Source organism: Camelina sativa, chromosome 4 (assembly GCF_030686135.1).
Source record: "Camelina sativa cultivar CO46 ecotype springtype chromosome 4, ASM3068613v1".
NCBI classification, from domain to species: Eukaryota; Viridiplantae; Streptophyta; class Magnoliopsida; order Brassicales; family Brassicaceae; genus Camelina; species Camelina sativa.
The window spans coordinates 6,045,625-6,062,138 of record NC_141883.1 but is presented as its reverse complement, the minus strand read 5'-3'; the positions used below and the strand labels follow the sequence as shown (position 1 = coordinate 6,062,138).

The following is a 16,514-nucleotide window of genomic DNA, read 5'->3' as shown; positions in this document are numbered from 1 at the left end:
CTCTGTACAAAATCCGTAATCGCATGATTTCGGTGGCCGTGCGTAGATATTGAAATTCTCTTTCTAATGGTATATCGCACGCCTGATTTCGTTCAGTATACAGAGAGTTATAGGGGCCGAAATTTTTCTGTGTAAATGGGCGTTTAATATATGTATGAGGAAGACGATGAACAGTAATCGCCATGTGGCAGATTCTGATTTGTTTAAAACATATATTTTTTATTCAACAAAATGAGTTTGGTATGTCCAAATTTTTTAAAAATTAAATTTCTCTAGTTTTGTCGTGATAAGGAAATTAAGAATCTGAAATTATTATTATTATTATTTTTTTTTTGTCAAAATTTTTTTTTTAATGAAGCATGTTTTATTTATTAATTCATGTTAGAAAATACTTTAATTAAGTGGGAGTTCTAGTTTAGTTTAGAACTTAAAATTTTGCATGATATAAGTTAATTTGTTGTGACAAGATTGTAATACGGGTGATGATTGGGAACATAGTGAACTCTCGATCTTGTATTATAAATTGAGTTACACTAGATTGATTTATGTTTATGGCAAAATGTATGTTATGTGTGAATAAATATGCAAACGAATTAATGTCTTTGAATATTCCAACAGGCATGGCTTGTAAGAATATTATTGCGGAGCTCAATAGAGGAGACAAACCGGATGGTGACAACTACGATATTTGGTATCGCAAAGTCCAGTATGTCCTTGAAGAGCAAGAGGTGAAAGAGACTCTTTTCCATCTCATGGAAGAGCCTGAGCAGGGTACTACCGCTCAACATAGAAGGGATCAAGAGGCATATGCTGTCTGGAAAAGAAAGAATAGCATCGCTCGCATTACGTTGCTGAGTTGCATGCAAGATGATCTTATGTGTGAGTTTGAAGAGTATGACACTGCTAAAGGCATGTGGGAGGCGTTGAAAGAGAAGTTTGGTGCCACTTCAGCCACCAAACTTAGGAGACTTAATCAGAGGTTTAATGACTACAAGAAGCGCCCAAATCATTCGATGAGGCAGCATCTTAGAGTCATGGCAACCATGATTAGAGAGCTTAAAGGTGCTGGTCAAATTATATCTGATGAACAGCAAATCCAAGCAGTTCTCCGCTCGTTGCCTGAAAGTTGGGACCATATGAAGGTTCAAATGACGCATAATGTTAATGTGAAATCCTTTGAGGATATATCACGTCATCTTGAGTTAGAGAATGAGCGCTTAGAGGCTGCTAAACCTTTCAATGAGGCCAATGTTGCAAGTTCAAGCTCAAGCTTGAAGCGCAAGAGAGGTAACAAAGGAAACAAGGCTCCCTATCAACCTGAACTTAAGAAGCAGAAAAAATTTGCCAAGCGTGGCAAGCGTGGAGGGAAAAAGGATATGACCAAAATAAAATGCTACAACTGTAGCTCCATGGGTCACTTTGCTCGTGAATGCACTGAGGCAAAGAAGTTATTATCCTTAAATTCTACTTGCAAATATGCTTTTGTTTCTAGTTGTGTTATGCTTACCGAATCTCATCCTTTGTGGATTGTAGACTCAGGAGCAACAGACCACGTAACTAGGAATCGAGATGCGTATGTCGAGTACCGGTGGATACCTAAAGGTTCAAGATGGTTGTATGTAGGAAATAACTCCAAGGTTGCGGTACTGGGTATTGGCACTTGTCAGCTACACATGAGTGGCGGAAGAACACTTATCTTACATGATGTCTTGTATGCTCCTGAAATCCGTCGGGACCTTGTCTCTGTTTTAGCTTTACTTAAGTTAGGATTTGGTTTGAATTTCCATGACATGTGTTTAAAAAATTACTCTAGGGTCTGTGTACTACGGTTATGGTTATGCTTGTGATGGTTTTATTGTACTTGATTGTACTACGAATATTACTACTAGTATTGTTGATCAAAGTTTGTCATATGTCACAAGTTCTACAAATGTTGAAATAAATGTGTGGCATTCTAGACTTGGTCATATTGGTGTTGATCGAATGAATAGATTGGCTAGAGAATGCCTTCTCGGCTCTCTCGCCCGACTAGATCTTGACACATGTGAACCATGTTTAGCCGGAAAAGCAAAAAGGAAACCATTTGGAAAAGCAACTAGAGCTGAATATCCATTGCATTTAATTCATTCCGACATTTGTGGTCCGATGAATGTGAGGGCAAGGCATGGGGCTTTATATTTTATCACCTTTATAGATGATTTCACTCGATTCGGGCATGTGTTCCTGATTTCTCATAAATCAGAAGCACTAGAGTGTTTTAGACGTTACATCACTTTGGTCGAAAATCAATTGGAGAGGACGATCAAGTGTTTGAGAACAGATCGAGGTCGTGAATACTTATCTGAACAATTCAAAGAATTGTGTGATGAAAAAGGTATTGTCAGGCAATTGACTACCCCATATACACCGCAACAAAATGGTGTAGCGGAAAGAAGAAATCGAACGCTTCTTGAAATGGTTAGGTCTATGATGGCACAAGCTAACCTTCCAATTTCATATTGGGGTGATGCATTAATGACTGCTGCCTATGTACTTAACTGTGTGCCCTCTAAATCTGTTACTTCTACTCCTTATGAGTTATGGAAAGGGAGAAAACCTTACCTAATGCATCTACGACCTTGGGGGTCTGCAGCATTTGTTCGCGATACTTCTCATCCTCATGGAAAATTGGGTCCTAGAGGAAAGAAGTGTATCTTTATAAGATATTCTGAGCACTCTAAGGGTTATGTGCTTATCGGCGAACACTTAGATGGAGGTATAACAGAAATCGAATCACGAGATGTTACATTCTTGGAAAATGACTTTCCTCGAAGGGGAGAGATTGATAAGGCGTTTCATCTTCAAGAGATGGATGACCCGACTAATGTTACTTCTACTAACCAATCTGTGGAAGTTGGTGAAAGTTCACGAGAACTATCTCAACTTAGTGGGAGAGATACATTGGTTAGTGATTCTCATAGGATGGAATCACAAGAGTCAGAGGTGCGTAGAAGTAGACGTGGAAACATTCCCCGACGTCGTTTTGAGATCGAAGGGGAAGCTTTCATGGTTGCTCTGCATGATGACTTAGAGCCTCGAACTGTTTATGAGGCTCTCTCTTGCCCAAAATCAGATGAATGGAATGTTGCAATTGGAGAAGAACTAGAATCTATGAAGGTAAACCAAGTATGGGACTTGGTTGATCTTCCGCCAGAACGTCGAGCGATCGGAAACAAGTGGATTTTTAAGATCAAACGAAAGGCGGATGGATCCATAGATAGGTATAAGGCTCGCTTGGTGGCGAAAGGATATACCCAACAAGAAGGTATAGATTATGAGGAAACGTTTTCACCAGTGGTGAGGTTTGCCTCAATTCGCCTTATTCTAGCCTTAGTCGCCGGATTAGATTTAGAATTACATCAAATGGACGTTAAGACTGCGTTTCTTAACGGGGAACTAGAAGAAGAAATCTACATGGAACAACCAGTTGGTTTTGTTGTAGAAGGCCAAGAGCGCAAAGTTTGCAAGCTCAAACGTTCAATATATGGCCTAAAACAATCTTCTAGGCAATGGTATTTTCGCTTTCATCGAGCTATTACCTCTTATGATTTTACGATGATTAGTGAAGACCATTGTGTCTACGTCAAGAGCACTGGACAATCCTTTGTAATTCTATCTCTATATGTCGATGACATATTGTTGGCTGGAAATGATATGGAGTTTCTCATGACTATTAAGAAATGGTTATCATCTCATTTCGAGATGAAGAATATGGGAGAAGCTGATTATGTTCTCGGTGTTAAGATATACCGAGACCGATCAAGGAATTTATTAGCTCTTTCACAAGAGTTATATATTCGTACAATCCTTGAAAGGTTTAAGATGCTTGACAGTAACCCCATTGACACTCCAATTGCGAAAGGTGAAAGCCTAAACCTTGATATGTGCCCTAAGACCCTTGAAGAGAAACGAGAGATGGAAAAAGTCCCATACTCTAGTGCTGTGGGCAGCTTGATGTATGCTATTATGTGCACCCGGCCGGATATTTGTTATGCTGTTGGCTTAGTAAGTCGTTACCAGTCAAACCCCGGGAGGAAACACTGGATGGCAGTGAAGAGAATTCTTAGATACTTGAAAGGAACAATGGACTATTCCTTGTGTTATCAAGGAAATGATTTGCGTTTAATGGGTTATACAGACGCCGACCATGGTGGCGACATGGATGGACGCAAATCGACTTCAGGATATGCTTTCTTGCTTAATAATGGTGCTATCACTTGGAGTAGCAAGAAACAATCTTGTACAGCTCTATCCACAATGGAAGCTGAGTTCATTGCATGTTCAGCATCAGTCCAAGAAGCTGTATGGCTAAGAAGATTCTTAGAAAGCTTACAGATCACTCCAGAGGCTTCGTGCCCTGTGACTATTCATTGTGATAGTCAAGCGTGTATTGCTTTCTTGAAAGATCATAAGTATCATGGAAGGACAAAGCACATTGCAATCAAAAATAATTTCGTGAGAGACATTGTGGCAAATAAGGAGGTGGTCATTAAGTACATATCTACGCATAGGATGGTAGCTGATCCATTTACCAAACCCATCCCAAGAGATGTTTATCTCGCTCATATTCGAGCTTTAGGTCTGCGTAGAATTTGATTTGTGTACTTATGAAAAATTTGTCATTTGACGTTGTATTTGTATTGGATATTACATATATATTTAATGATATATATTTTTTTTTTTCGATATCATATACATCGGTCAATTTTTTTTTATGTTTGCATATTACACACAAATAATAAGAAGTGTCACCAAGTAGGAGATTGGTTCACTCACATGAACAATCGCCTCAAATTTCTTTGTGAGATGTTGAGATGAGACATGACCAGCTTGGCGCTAGTGGGAGCTTGCTTTTGTAAGGCTAGTTAATGTTGCCTTGATAAAGAGTCAAGATGAGATATGCTTATTAAGATATCAATCATGATTGACCCAAAATCATGAATACTTGGAAGAGCGGGATAAGTACATAATCAGGCGCTAGACAGCGAGATGATAGTAGCTTGATCCTCATAGTAGTACTTGGTTTAACCAATTGACACATTTTTTTGAAAAGAGTTAACTACTATGACATGTGAGTCATACCACATGTGCTAGTCCGACAATATAGGAAGCGAATGATATTTTATTTGTAATCCCTATCATCCGCAATGTGAGTTCCTATAAACCACACTATGGTTTCAAGAGTTACCCTTGAACCTTCGTCTATGTTCTGAAGGGATAAGCTAATGTTCGCTACTTTAGTATGTTTATCCAATGGTGATGGAATAATTAGCCTTATGGGACATGCTAGGAAAGCGGTTAGTTTAGAACGGATAGACATAAGTACAGAAGGGAAAAACTATTTGATTTTACATTGACATATGTGTTTGCTGGCCAGCCACTATATCGCTCAATTGGAGTTTGAATATAGTGAACACATGATGTGAAATGTCTAACATATGCTATAGGGATAAGATATGTTAAGATTGATGTAAAAGATAAATGAGTTTGGGGGACAACGAGACATGCTGAAATGCAATTATTTTCTTTAGGGTTGTAGCAGTTATGTATTCCTAACAGGTGCATAGTTTAGCTCCCAAGTGCAGGTGTACTCGCAGGGTCGCACAGTTCATTTGTTGTATGGTTTCCATGTTTCGATTCTCGAGCTGAACTCTAATATTTCTCTAGTATTAATTATGCTCCCTATCATGTGCGAGTGGGAGATGTTGGTTTGTGGTCGGTTTGTGCCCATGATTTGGAGCATACCGAACCGGTTTAATTGAACCGGTGTAATAGAGAAGTTGTTTTCTAAAAGATGCGAAACTCATTTGTGGCTGTTCGTGAAGTCTCTTGCCTTGTATATAAAAGGAGGATTACTCAGAGACATAAAAAAAAAACTTGGACAACACTTGTGTCCATTGACATTGAAAGAGAGAGAGTAAAACATTCTAGAGAGAGAAAGCTTCGAGAGATCAACGGAAAGAGCACTTGAACGGTGGCTTGTGGTTGATTTCCATCTGTGATTTCAACCCCGATCTCTGCATCAGTTCTCAGACGATTCATGCCATATTCGTCACTAAACCGGTGAAGGTACGTTTCCGGTTTCACGCTTCCGCGTAGTAGTCTAACACCAATACCTTCACCAAGAATCACGGTTAATTAGGATCATCCACAGAGATTTAAAAGCAAACAATATTCTGCTTGATAAAGATATGATTCCGAAGATCTCCGATTTCGAGATGGCCCGGATCAATAGAAATGAGACTCAAGATAACACACGGACGGTGGTTGGAACTTTGTAAGTAGTTAAAATATGCATGCATGCATCAATGGTCCTTACAAAAGAGTTTTGTTTAAACCCTAACTTTGAAGTTTAATGGTTTTGGTTACCCTAGTGGCTACATGGCCCCAGAATATAGGACGAACGGAGTATTCTCAATGAAATCGGATGTTTTCAGTTTTAGGGTATTACTCCTTGAGATTATAAGTGGCAAGAGGAATAGGGGGTTCAGTAACTTAGAAGGAGACACCATGTCTTCTCACCTGCGTAATTATGAGAGACTTTGATTTAATTATTATTTTATTTTCATTGTCAAGTTAAACTTTATAACAAAACTACAGGTATGGAGAAACTGGGAAGAAGGAAACTGGTTAGAGACAGTAGATCCACTTATTGTACCTGTCTTATCATCGTCAACGTCACAAGAAGTTCATAGATGCCTACAAATAGGTCTCTTGTGCGTTCAAGAACATGCAGCTGACAGACCAATGATGTCGTCCGTCGTGATGATGCTCGGAAGCGAAGTACCGATTCCTCAGCCTAAACCGTCCGGCTATTGTGTCCACTGCGTTGGGAAAAGGTCACTTGAGACGGTTCTTCGTCAAGTACACAGCCAACCGAAAAATCTTGCACAGCGAACCAGATTACCATTAGAACTCTCAAAAAAAAAACTTATATTTTTGATTTTAAAAAAGCTAATCTAAATGCAAAATAATATACTGAAATGTTTTTACCATTTGTGGAAAAAACAAGAAAAATTATGATGGTAATTTAATATTGATGGTAATTGTATCGATTTTTTTTTAATGGTAATTGACATGTATACACGTTGTATGTTTTATGTTTTTAATCATAAACCTGTTTTCGTTTATGGGTTAAAGCAGTCATTAACTTGTATCTTGTATAAAGTTACGTTTTCATGTCTAAAAATTTGAAGAAAATTAGTTAAGTAATCCGTGAAGAGTGTGCATTTGAAACTATATATGAAAAAAATATACAGTAATACTTTTTTGAAACCTAGGAATTTGAAATTTGATACGAAAAATTTAGATATTTATTTTCCGAGCCATAAAATATATAATGCAGCAGAGGTGATATGCGACGGCAGTTCAAACGTCAGTTTAATTTGATTGGAGATGGCGAAATAAGAATTCCAAAAGAGATACCAAACATTCAAAGTTTAATTAAAATATAGCTAGCAGCAAATTTGTGTGGTGGTTGCTACCATTATCTCGATAATACTAAGGTCAAACAAAGAAGAAAGCGAGAGAAACAAAAGAAGAGACAGAGAAACAAAACTTAGGATCGTATGTCCTAAGAAATTAGGTTTGCTTTGATACCATGTTAGATTGTGGGCTAACAACTCAAAACTAATTGACAGTTAATGAAATAGAGAGGCCATAACTGTAGTGACCCGTATCAAGGGATATAAATCTAAAGAAAATTTTTGCTAAAAAGGATCGAAAAAAACTTGGAAAGAAGGAGAAGGAAGAATAATGGAGAACGACCAGGGAAGTTATGGAGAAAAATCACTAAGTCGAGAAATGGTCATTGGCCAAGGATCGGAGGTGTACTACCGAGTCAATGAAGAGGATGACCGATGGTCTAAGGGGGAACTTAAACGAGAAGGCGTAGAAACCATTAAAAGGGGGAACCACCGCGATAGAAATAATAAAGGACGAAGAATGGATGGTGAAATTATCATGGTCGTGTACCGATGGACCGGCCAATGTACCAAGGAACTGTCGCGGGTAATTCATGGTACATACCAAGTACGTCGGGATAAGAGGAAGGATCGAGTAAAGGATACAAGTCCGATAGGAGAACTGAACTGTGGAGTTACAATCGAGAAAATTGTCCAAGGACCATACCAAGGTCGGACATCGTGTACCATATGGGCAGGAGAGGGACCGTACAGACAATAGCCGAGCCATGCGAATCGTGGGTACCATGCGAACAGGAGAGGGGGAATTAGTTCTGCGTTGCCACATTTTTTTAATTTGATTGGCCAAAGCAATTAAAATAAGGAAGAAATGCCAAGAGTTTTGGGCGAGTGAGTGTTGTGCACTCGCGAGAGTGGGCGTCACGCACGCGTGATTGGCTACGCAGCCAACACGTGGCGACACATGCTCCACTCTCCTCCCCAAGTGTTGCTCTGTTTTGCACAAGTGTCTCGAGTGAAGGAGAAGAAGTTTTGCCTATAAATACCATCTCTTGGCTTCATTTGCGACTCAACACTAAAAAGAAATCTCTCCCAAACTCTGTCCAATTTTTGAGTGATCTTTGAGAGAGAGTTGAGAGCTTTTCCGATCAAGAGGAGGAAGAGAAGAAGAATTCGTCAGAGCTAGAGGCTGAAGAAGAGGCGAAGTGCTGTCGGATTTGTGGTGTGGTGGAGCTTAACTCAATCGGATCTCTGCCTAAATCACTGTGAGTTGCTTTTTACATATTGATTTAAACACCCTTTTATTAGTCACTTTCACAGACAAACTTCTCTTATAGCTATATTTAATCTTCATATCATAGTGTGATAGTTTGGTCTCTGTGGATTCGATCATGAAATGTTACAACGATATTACTAGATCATGGTTGAGTACGCATTAGGTTTTAATTGACCTTTGATCAAACCTCCTTCAATCTCCATCTCTAATTTCTGCCTCCAAACACCTCACACGAGTCCAAGGCATTCCCAGGAGTGAAACCAAACCACATCAATCAAGAGAAAACACACAAACACCCAAAGAAATCAATCAAAACAACTCATAGAATCAAAGAAAACAGAAATCTTAGCTTAGATAAGTCATGGTCATGCACTAACTTTTGAACGAAATTTACAAGCACGAAAACAGCCTCCTAGCAAGCTCCTGCCACGTCTTTACCCTTAGATCTCCACCCACAGGGAAAAATCTCTCAAGAACAAGCAATGGACTCCTCCAAAACTCACACGAAACATTTTCCCTCTTCTTTTCTTTCTGGGAACGACAAAGAGCGGCTATAAAACCCTCAAATCAACTTTTCCTTTAAATAACATGGTTTAGGGTTTCTCCTAACCAAACCGTTCCAATTCAGTGATTTAAAACAAATCGACCAAACTATAATTTTTGGTGTCGATAGACATCCATCATGAGGTGACCAAAAAAAAAAAGACATCCATCATGAAACCAACGGTAGACCCACATAGAGGTTAGGGAGGTCAAGTGACCTGGGTAAAATGTTGATATAAAGCTTTTTGAATTTAAAGTACTGAAGTTCTTGTAGCAAAGTTGGTTTTCTTCAGAAATTTAACACTCTCTAACCCAGGTTCAAGATTCTCAAACTACACCAATGGTCTCTTTCATGGATGTTACAAGTACAAACGTTCAGTTTAATTGTATTGGAGACGGCGAAATAGGAATTGTAAAAGAGATACCAAACATTCGTTGTTTAATTAAAACATAATTGGCGACAAATTCTTGAGTTGGTTGCTAACTTTTAATATCGAATTACAATTATCATACATACTTGCATTAATCGTTTTTTTGTAATCATCATCATGCATGACTGATATTAATAATTTATTTAAATAACAGAAAAAAATAAAAATATAAAAAAGGTTGAAGTAAAAACTTTACTCATGTTACCAAATAAGCTAGGAGATCTACTCATGTTGAGATTATTATCGTAGAAATGAGAGAAGCGATAAATGTATTATAATAATAAACTGTTCTATCTCAAAGAGTTAGAAAAGATATAAAAATCTAACGGCAACAACGTTAATCAACTTCACACAACTCCGGTCCATCGTTTTTTACCAATAAAGCTCCCCTTCCCAACCTGCGAATACAACGAGTCCAAACAAGTAAGCCGGAAGAATCCTAGAATAACAATGATGAATACAATTTACCAAGCCATATCCAGTCTTAGTTCAACCAAAACTAAAAAAGTGAATGCCGCCCAAGTTTATGGGGGTTAAGTAAGTATCCCAGTCCAAATCCATTTTCTTTTCAGTGAAGGAGTTGGAAATAGCATACCAATGTTAGCAAGCTCAACGACCAGCATTAAGGGAAAAAAGCATGCTTTGTCCACCAGGTAAGTAAGCCACGTTCGGAGACCTAGCCAGTGTAGCTGCAACCTCCCTAGAAGCCTCAATCCTCCGAAGCTCGATAAGTCCCATTCCTGCTTTAGCTGTTGCATCTGAAATCAACAGAGCAGCTTCGCTCTCACCTTCAGCTCTTATAACCGCAGCTCTCCTTTCTTGATCAGCCTTCATCACCACAAACTTTGACCTTTCCGCCTCCTGTTGAGCCACTTGCTTCGCCTCAACAGCCCTCGAGAACTCTGCACCGTACGATAAGTGCGTGATAGCTATGTCGTCGAGCTCAATGTTGAATTCCCTGGCACGCTTGATAAGAGCATCACGAACTAGTGCTGATACTTGAGGACGCTCAGTGAGGAGCTGATCAGCATTGAAATTAGCCACTACAGCTTTCAAGACCTCATTTCCAATCGATGGAAGAACCTTCTCATCATATTCTAGACCCAATGTTTGGAAAATTTTCGGCAGACCTGAAACCTTCACAATGAACAAACCACATTACCACCCACTGTTAAAGTTCTGAATCACCAAAAGCTTCTTCTATACATATATGAGTAACATAACATCATCCAAGAAACCAAAAATATGCATACGGATTAATTCCCTAAACCCCTAGATCTTGTCCACGAAATCATTTGCTAAAATCGAATACCTTGAAGAAATCAAAATCACGACCCATACGGATGATCAGAGTGTAGTAGTACCTCAGGGCGAAAGAGAACACGAAGGGTGAGATTGACCATCTGAAGATCCTTGGTACCAGATTTGGAGGAGAAAGTGTGAGGCTTCGTACGGATATCGTAGATGTTAGGCGTCTGAAGCCAGGGGATCAAGAAATGAGTCCCTTCACCGACAGTCTCATCCATCACTCCCCTGAACCTATCGAACAACACAGCTCTCTCGCCACCATCAACCGTGTACAGCGACTTGTTCACTGCCGTCGCCGCCACACCTATCCCGAACGCCGCCTTCCCCAACTTCGTCAATAACGATATCGCTGCTTGTTGACTTCCCATTTTTGTTAAAAAAAAAAAAAAAAAAGCTTCGAATCGGAAGAAATTGAGAAACAAGAGATTTTTGGGGGTTTGTTAGGGTTTATGAAATGATTTGGAACTTGGAAGAGAGGGTTATTTTCTTATTTTATTTTGCCGACAATTATTGGATATGGGCTTTTCTTAAAAGCCCATTTTATTAACTACTAAGGCCTAATATTAATTCCGTGAATATTTTGGGAGGAAGTAAAATAAATATAGAAAACAATGGGAAACAAACAAAATGAGCAAAGCACAATTTCAACTTACTATTTTGACTATGATGATCGATTCTGCACATTCAAATTACTTTAAAAACAAAAATTAAATACTAGTGAGTATTTTTTATTATTATTTATAAATAACATTACATGCCTAAGTTTGGTAGAAGACAAAGACTAAAATGATAACCACGATGCGTAATTAGTGTCAACTGAGTTTGCTAATTAGACTCTTTTTTTTTTCTCTTTTTTGGTAAAACGATAATGACTTATATATATAATTAGCAAACTCAGTTGACACTAATTACACATTGTTAGAGAAAACGATAATAACTTAAATATATAATATTTTTTTTTAAAATAGTAACTATATGTAGTTGACTTGGAGTTTGGTTATTGTGCTTGCTTATCTTCGTTCTCTCCAATAGGCACATATCAATATCCAATAGTTTACTGTATTACTATTGATTAAGGTCTTTCTGTTCAGTTTATAATAACAAAAAAAAAACTCATAAAACGTTTTTTTATAGAAATTCAGAAAACGTTATGCGTCACAAACGTATATATGTGGGAGTCTTAAGTTTATTTCTTGGCGCTTTCTTAGAAAACACAAAGATCAAACATATTTAATCTTTTTTTTGGCAGCATCAAACATATTTAATCTAAACGATGTGTTGATGAACAAAAAATTGACGTACGAGACTATTTAGACAGAATAAAATTATACAATTACTGATGCTTTGAAGAATGATGAATTAGTTTGACATTATTGTGCATTGAGATTTGAGGGTATTTGGGATTTTTTTTTTTTTGAAGATTAAGATTTTCCATTTATTTTTGATGTTTTTACTAAGAAAAAAAATGTTTTATGTATCTACAATATTCTTCTTTTCCTCAACTTCAATAAAATCTAAGTACATATAAAATTGGGTTGGCATCAACAATTTTCTGTAAATGACCGAAAATGAAGACTTTTAAATATTATAATAATATACATGTATATCGTATATATATATATATATTTGTAATGTATGCTTGTAAATTAATTGTAACGAAAATGGAGTTCATATATACATTTTCAGTCGTATTTCTAACGGTTGGCAGGTCATTCTCTGAAAAGTCGTCCTTCGTTCGTGCCATTTGTACATATCTATGAAACTTCCCGAACTCAAAACACTGATTATATTATTCACTCAAGCTTGTTAAAAGATCATCCCAACGAAAATAATATATATATTGATATACGATTTAGAAATCTTTTTATTATTAAATCATTTACCGGATACCATCGTTATAAAAAAATTCTTAGCTTGGATCTGATTTTGTGACTTGTATCTACAAATCAATAATATTTGAATCGAATGGGATATTTTTTCGCGTGAGGAGGTGTTACATGTATAGCCAATCACGTTTACGTTATCGTCTTTATCAATGATATTAATTAATTTGATTCAAGTACAATTAATATGTAAGTGGATCTCTTTTGTTTATGATGTTTCATTTTATTATCTTTTTTTTTTTATGTATATATGTGTGTAACGACAACTAAGAATGTTTATTATATGTGATCGTGGTGTGAACAAACACAAACTCTTTTTTTTTTTTTTTTTAAGGTGGGTGCATGTAAGATATTAAATTTTCTTTGTGGCGTATTGAACATAATAAAACTTCTCAACATAATACTCTTTGTGGTGTATTAAGTTTTAGAAGTCAAACAAACCTCTCTCTATATATATGTATCTTTCTCTCATCGTATTTAGCTATATATATATATATATATGTGTGTGTGATTGTATATAAGTAAGGTTGCCTCAGCATTGTGAAGACTTGTTAAGCTCTTTTGTATCTTGTCTCTCTTTCTTCCCTCTTCTACTCTTTCTAATACTGTGTCCCCATGGGAAAGCAAGCTCCTGATGAAGATTCACACACTAAAGATGTTAGTTTTCCACTCTTCTGTTTCTGTTTTGGGATTACTATAAAATTACTCCTTCGAATATATATTTCAAACCCAAAATATAGTTGTATTGATGGATGTGTTCATATAACAGTTGGATGAGAAAACAGCAAGAGAAAAAGAAATCGACGCCTGGCTTCCGATAACGTCATCGAGAAATGCGAAGTGGTGGTACTCTGCGTTCCACAATGTCACGGCCATGGTTGGAGCCGGTGTCCTCAGCCTCCCTTACGCCATGGCTCAGCTCGGTTGGTATTGTAACTAACCTTAATTATCTGGTGCAGTGAATCAAAAAAGTAGTTAAGCTCACAACAAAATAAAACTTTGAGTTTGAATGATGCAATGATTTTCTATAACCAAACCAACTTAATCTAAGTTCCCAGCCATATTAGAAAATAGAAATGTTTTGTGTCTAGATAAGAAAAGGTTTATGTGATAAATTATGAGAGATGTGATGAATTTACACTAAAAAGTGTTCTACATCAATATTTAGTGAAAAGCATGACAAAATATTCAATATGGATAATTTACTGAAATTACCAGAAATAATAAGTGTCAATGATGTATTTACCCTACTTATATTTTTTTAAAAATATATTCCAAATATAAATATTTTGATAATAAGATGCAATTAACCACTGACTAATTCGGTCTTAGGCTAAATAAATTGACCGGTTTACAGGGGACCGGGTGTGGTAATTCTGGTATTGTCATGGATCATAACACTATACACACTATGGCAAATGGTGGAGATGCACGAAATGGTTCCAGGAAAGCGTTTTGACCGCTACCACGAGCTTGGACAACATGCGTTTGGCGAAAAGCTTGGACTCTACATAGTCGTGCCGCAACAGCTGATCGTGGAAGTTGGCGTTTGCATCGTTTATATGGTCACAGGAGGCAAATCTCTAAAGAAATTTCATGAACTCGTATGCGAGGATTGTAAACCAATCAAACTCACTTACTTCATTATGATTTTTGCATCCGTACACTTCGTCCTTTCTCATCTCCCTAACTTCAACTCCATATCCGGCGTTTCTCTCGCTGCCGCGGTTATGTCCCTCAGGTACGTAAACAGATTTCTCAATTGAAAATTTTAATTGGTTTATTAATTCAGGTAAATTACTTTTACCTTTCCAAAACATTTGACGGAAAAAATTAGAAGATGGACATACCAGTTTGATTTTAGCTTGGTTTAGTTTTGACAAGAGTTACGGCTACGTTACGAGATTACACCAAGGTAACACTGATTAAGTTGGTATTGAGGGGTCTGGGTATGGTTTATTTCGGTATTTTAGTCAATTAACTTTTGGACAGTATCGGATTTGACATACGGTATGGTTCAACAAATTGGTTTTATCTAATACGAGATTAGGATATTTGTTTTAAATGTGGAAAAGGGTTTCTAAACCCGGTTTTTGTTAGGTTTGGTTTGTATTCTTAACGTAATTAGCATATAATTCTACCAAATTTTTTTGAGAACCGGTATTCTCAAACCGATGTCATGAATTAATGAATCCAATTTTTTTTTCTTTAATTCTAGCTACTCCACAATTGCATGGTCCGCCTCAGTTGCTAAAGGTGTTCAAGAAAATGTTGAATACGGTTACAAAGCGAAATCCACAGCAGGAACTGTATTCAACTTCTTCAGCGGGTTAGGCGAAGTAGCGTTTGCATATGCAGGCCATAACGTTGTCTTAGAAATCCAAGCCACGATCCCCTCGACGCCTGATAAGCCTTCGAAAGGACCAATGTGGAAAGGAGTCGTCGTTGCTTATATTGTCGTCGCACTCTGTTATTTTCCGGTCGCACTTATCGGTTATTGGATGTTCGGAAATGCTGTTGACGACAACATTCTTGGAACACTCAAGAAACCGGTTTGGTTAATCGCAACCGCAAACATTTTTGTTGTGATCCATGTCATTGGTAGCTACCAGGTAATTTTTTTTTTTCCTTCTAAACCCTTTCTTTGGGGAAAAAAAGTTAAACCGATGTTAACAGAACCGCTATTTTTCAGATATATGCCATGCCGGTTTTCGATATGATGGAGACATTATTGGTTAAGAAAATGAATTTCAGACCGAATTGGTTCCTTCGGTTCGTTGTCCGCAATTTCTACGTTGGTAAGACCTTATTGTGTGTAATATATATAGTTTCTTGATACACAAGTTATAAATTAATCAAAATTACTATGATTCTGCAAGCCGCTACTATGTTCGTTGGTATGACGTTTCCTTTTTTCGGCGGCCTATTGGCGTTTTTTGGTGGGTTTGCTCCAACAACATACTTCGTAAGCCTGTCATTACTTAAAAACATTTTTCATATGTTTTGAGTTTTAAGAAACAAGACTAATTGGTAAATTTGTATTATTTGTCTTTTTCTTTTTTGGCAAAAAGCTTCCTTGCGTAATATGGCTTAAAATATACAAACCAAGAAGATACAGCTTATCTTGGTGGACTAACTGGGTAAGAACTAACAACACAACACAAGATATCATTTTCTTGTATTTGCGTTTGCGTTTGAAAACGTGTTTTGGCTTATTGAAGCTAGTGGTTGAGTTTCTAAAGATATAACTGTTCTTTGTTTCAATTCAGATATGCATTGTATTTGGCATTTTCTTGATGGTTCTATCGCCGATCGGAGGGCTGAGGACGATCGTTATTCAAGCTAAAGACTACAAGTTTTACTCGTAGAGTACAACAACACAGAAGATTTGGATCATTTTAAGACGGATGTAAAAATATTTGATATGATGGTCTCTTAAATCTTAAAGTTTGTTTACAAGTCAAAACTACATATATATATATATATATATATATACGTTTTCTACAGTGTTTGATTATAAAAAAAATTGAATTGTTTCCTGAAATTACAAAAAGAGAGCTACATATATATATCTGATTTGGTTACACATTTTCTCTTTCCACTCAAAACATGA

General features: G+C 37.1%; 3 protein-coding genes across 4 annotated transcripts; 2 read left to right on the top strand and 1 right to left on the bottom strand.

Annotated features, from left to right (window-relative positions):
• Nucleotides 1-6,230: 6,230 nt before the first annotated feature.
• On the top strand, nt 6,231-8,729 carry LOC147945475 (receptor-like serine/threonine-protein kinase SD1-6). The gene is made up of 4 exons (XM_087509271.1): nt 6,231-6,316; nt 6,414-6,483; nt 6,640-6,903; nt 8,589-8,729. Exons 1-4 carry the CDS (start codon nt 6,231-6,233, stop codon nt 8,727-8,729), a joined length of 561 nt encoding a protein of 186 aa, XP_087365397.1.
• A 1,233-nt stretch (nt 8,730-9,962) lies between these two features.
• LOC104779956 (prohibitin-4, mitochondrial) lies at nt 9,963-11,523 on the bottom strand. The gene is made up of 3 exons (XM_010504394.3): nt 11,075-11,523; nt 10,306-10,847; nt 9,963-10,108 (listed from the first exon to the last, which is right to left on the bottom strand). Exons 1-2 carry the CDS (start codon nt 11,384-11,386, stop codon nt 10,320-10,322), a joined length of 840 nt encoding a protein of 279 aa, XP_010502696.1. The 5' UTR covers nt 11,387-11,523; the 3' UTR covers nt 9,963-10,108; nt 10,306-10,319.
• A 1,792-nt stretch (nt 11,524-13,315) lies between these two features.
• On the top strand, nt 13,316-16,487 carry LOC104779955 (lysine histidine transporter 1-like). Of its 2 annotated transcripts, none has more exons than XM_010504393.3 (8): nt 13,316-13,558; nt 13,671-13,828; nt 14,259-14,642; nt 15,120-15,513; nt 15,594-15,699; nt 15,781-15,866; nt 15,973-16,041; nt 16,171-16,487. In XM_010504393.3, the coding sequence occupies exons 1-8, from the start codon at nt 13,517-13,519 to the stop codon at nt 16,267-16,269; spliced, it is 1,338 nt and encodes a 445-aa protein (XP_010502695.1). In that variant the 5' UTR covers nt 13,316-13,516; the 3' UTR covers nt 16,270-16,487. The 2 variants fall into 2 exon arrangements, with proteins under 2 accessions (XP_010502695.1, XP_087366089.1); XM_087509963.1 differs by having other exon boundaries at nt 13,452-13,558; nt 13,671-13,824.
• The last annotated feature ends 27 nt before the right edge of the window (nt 16,488-16,514 follow it).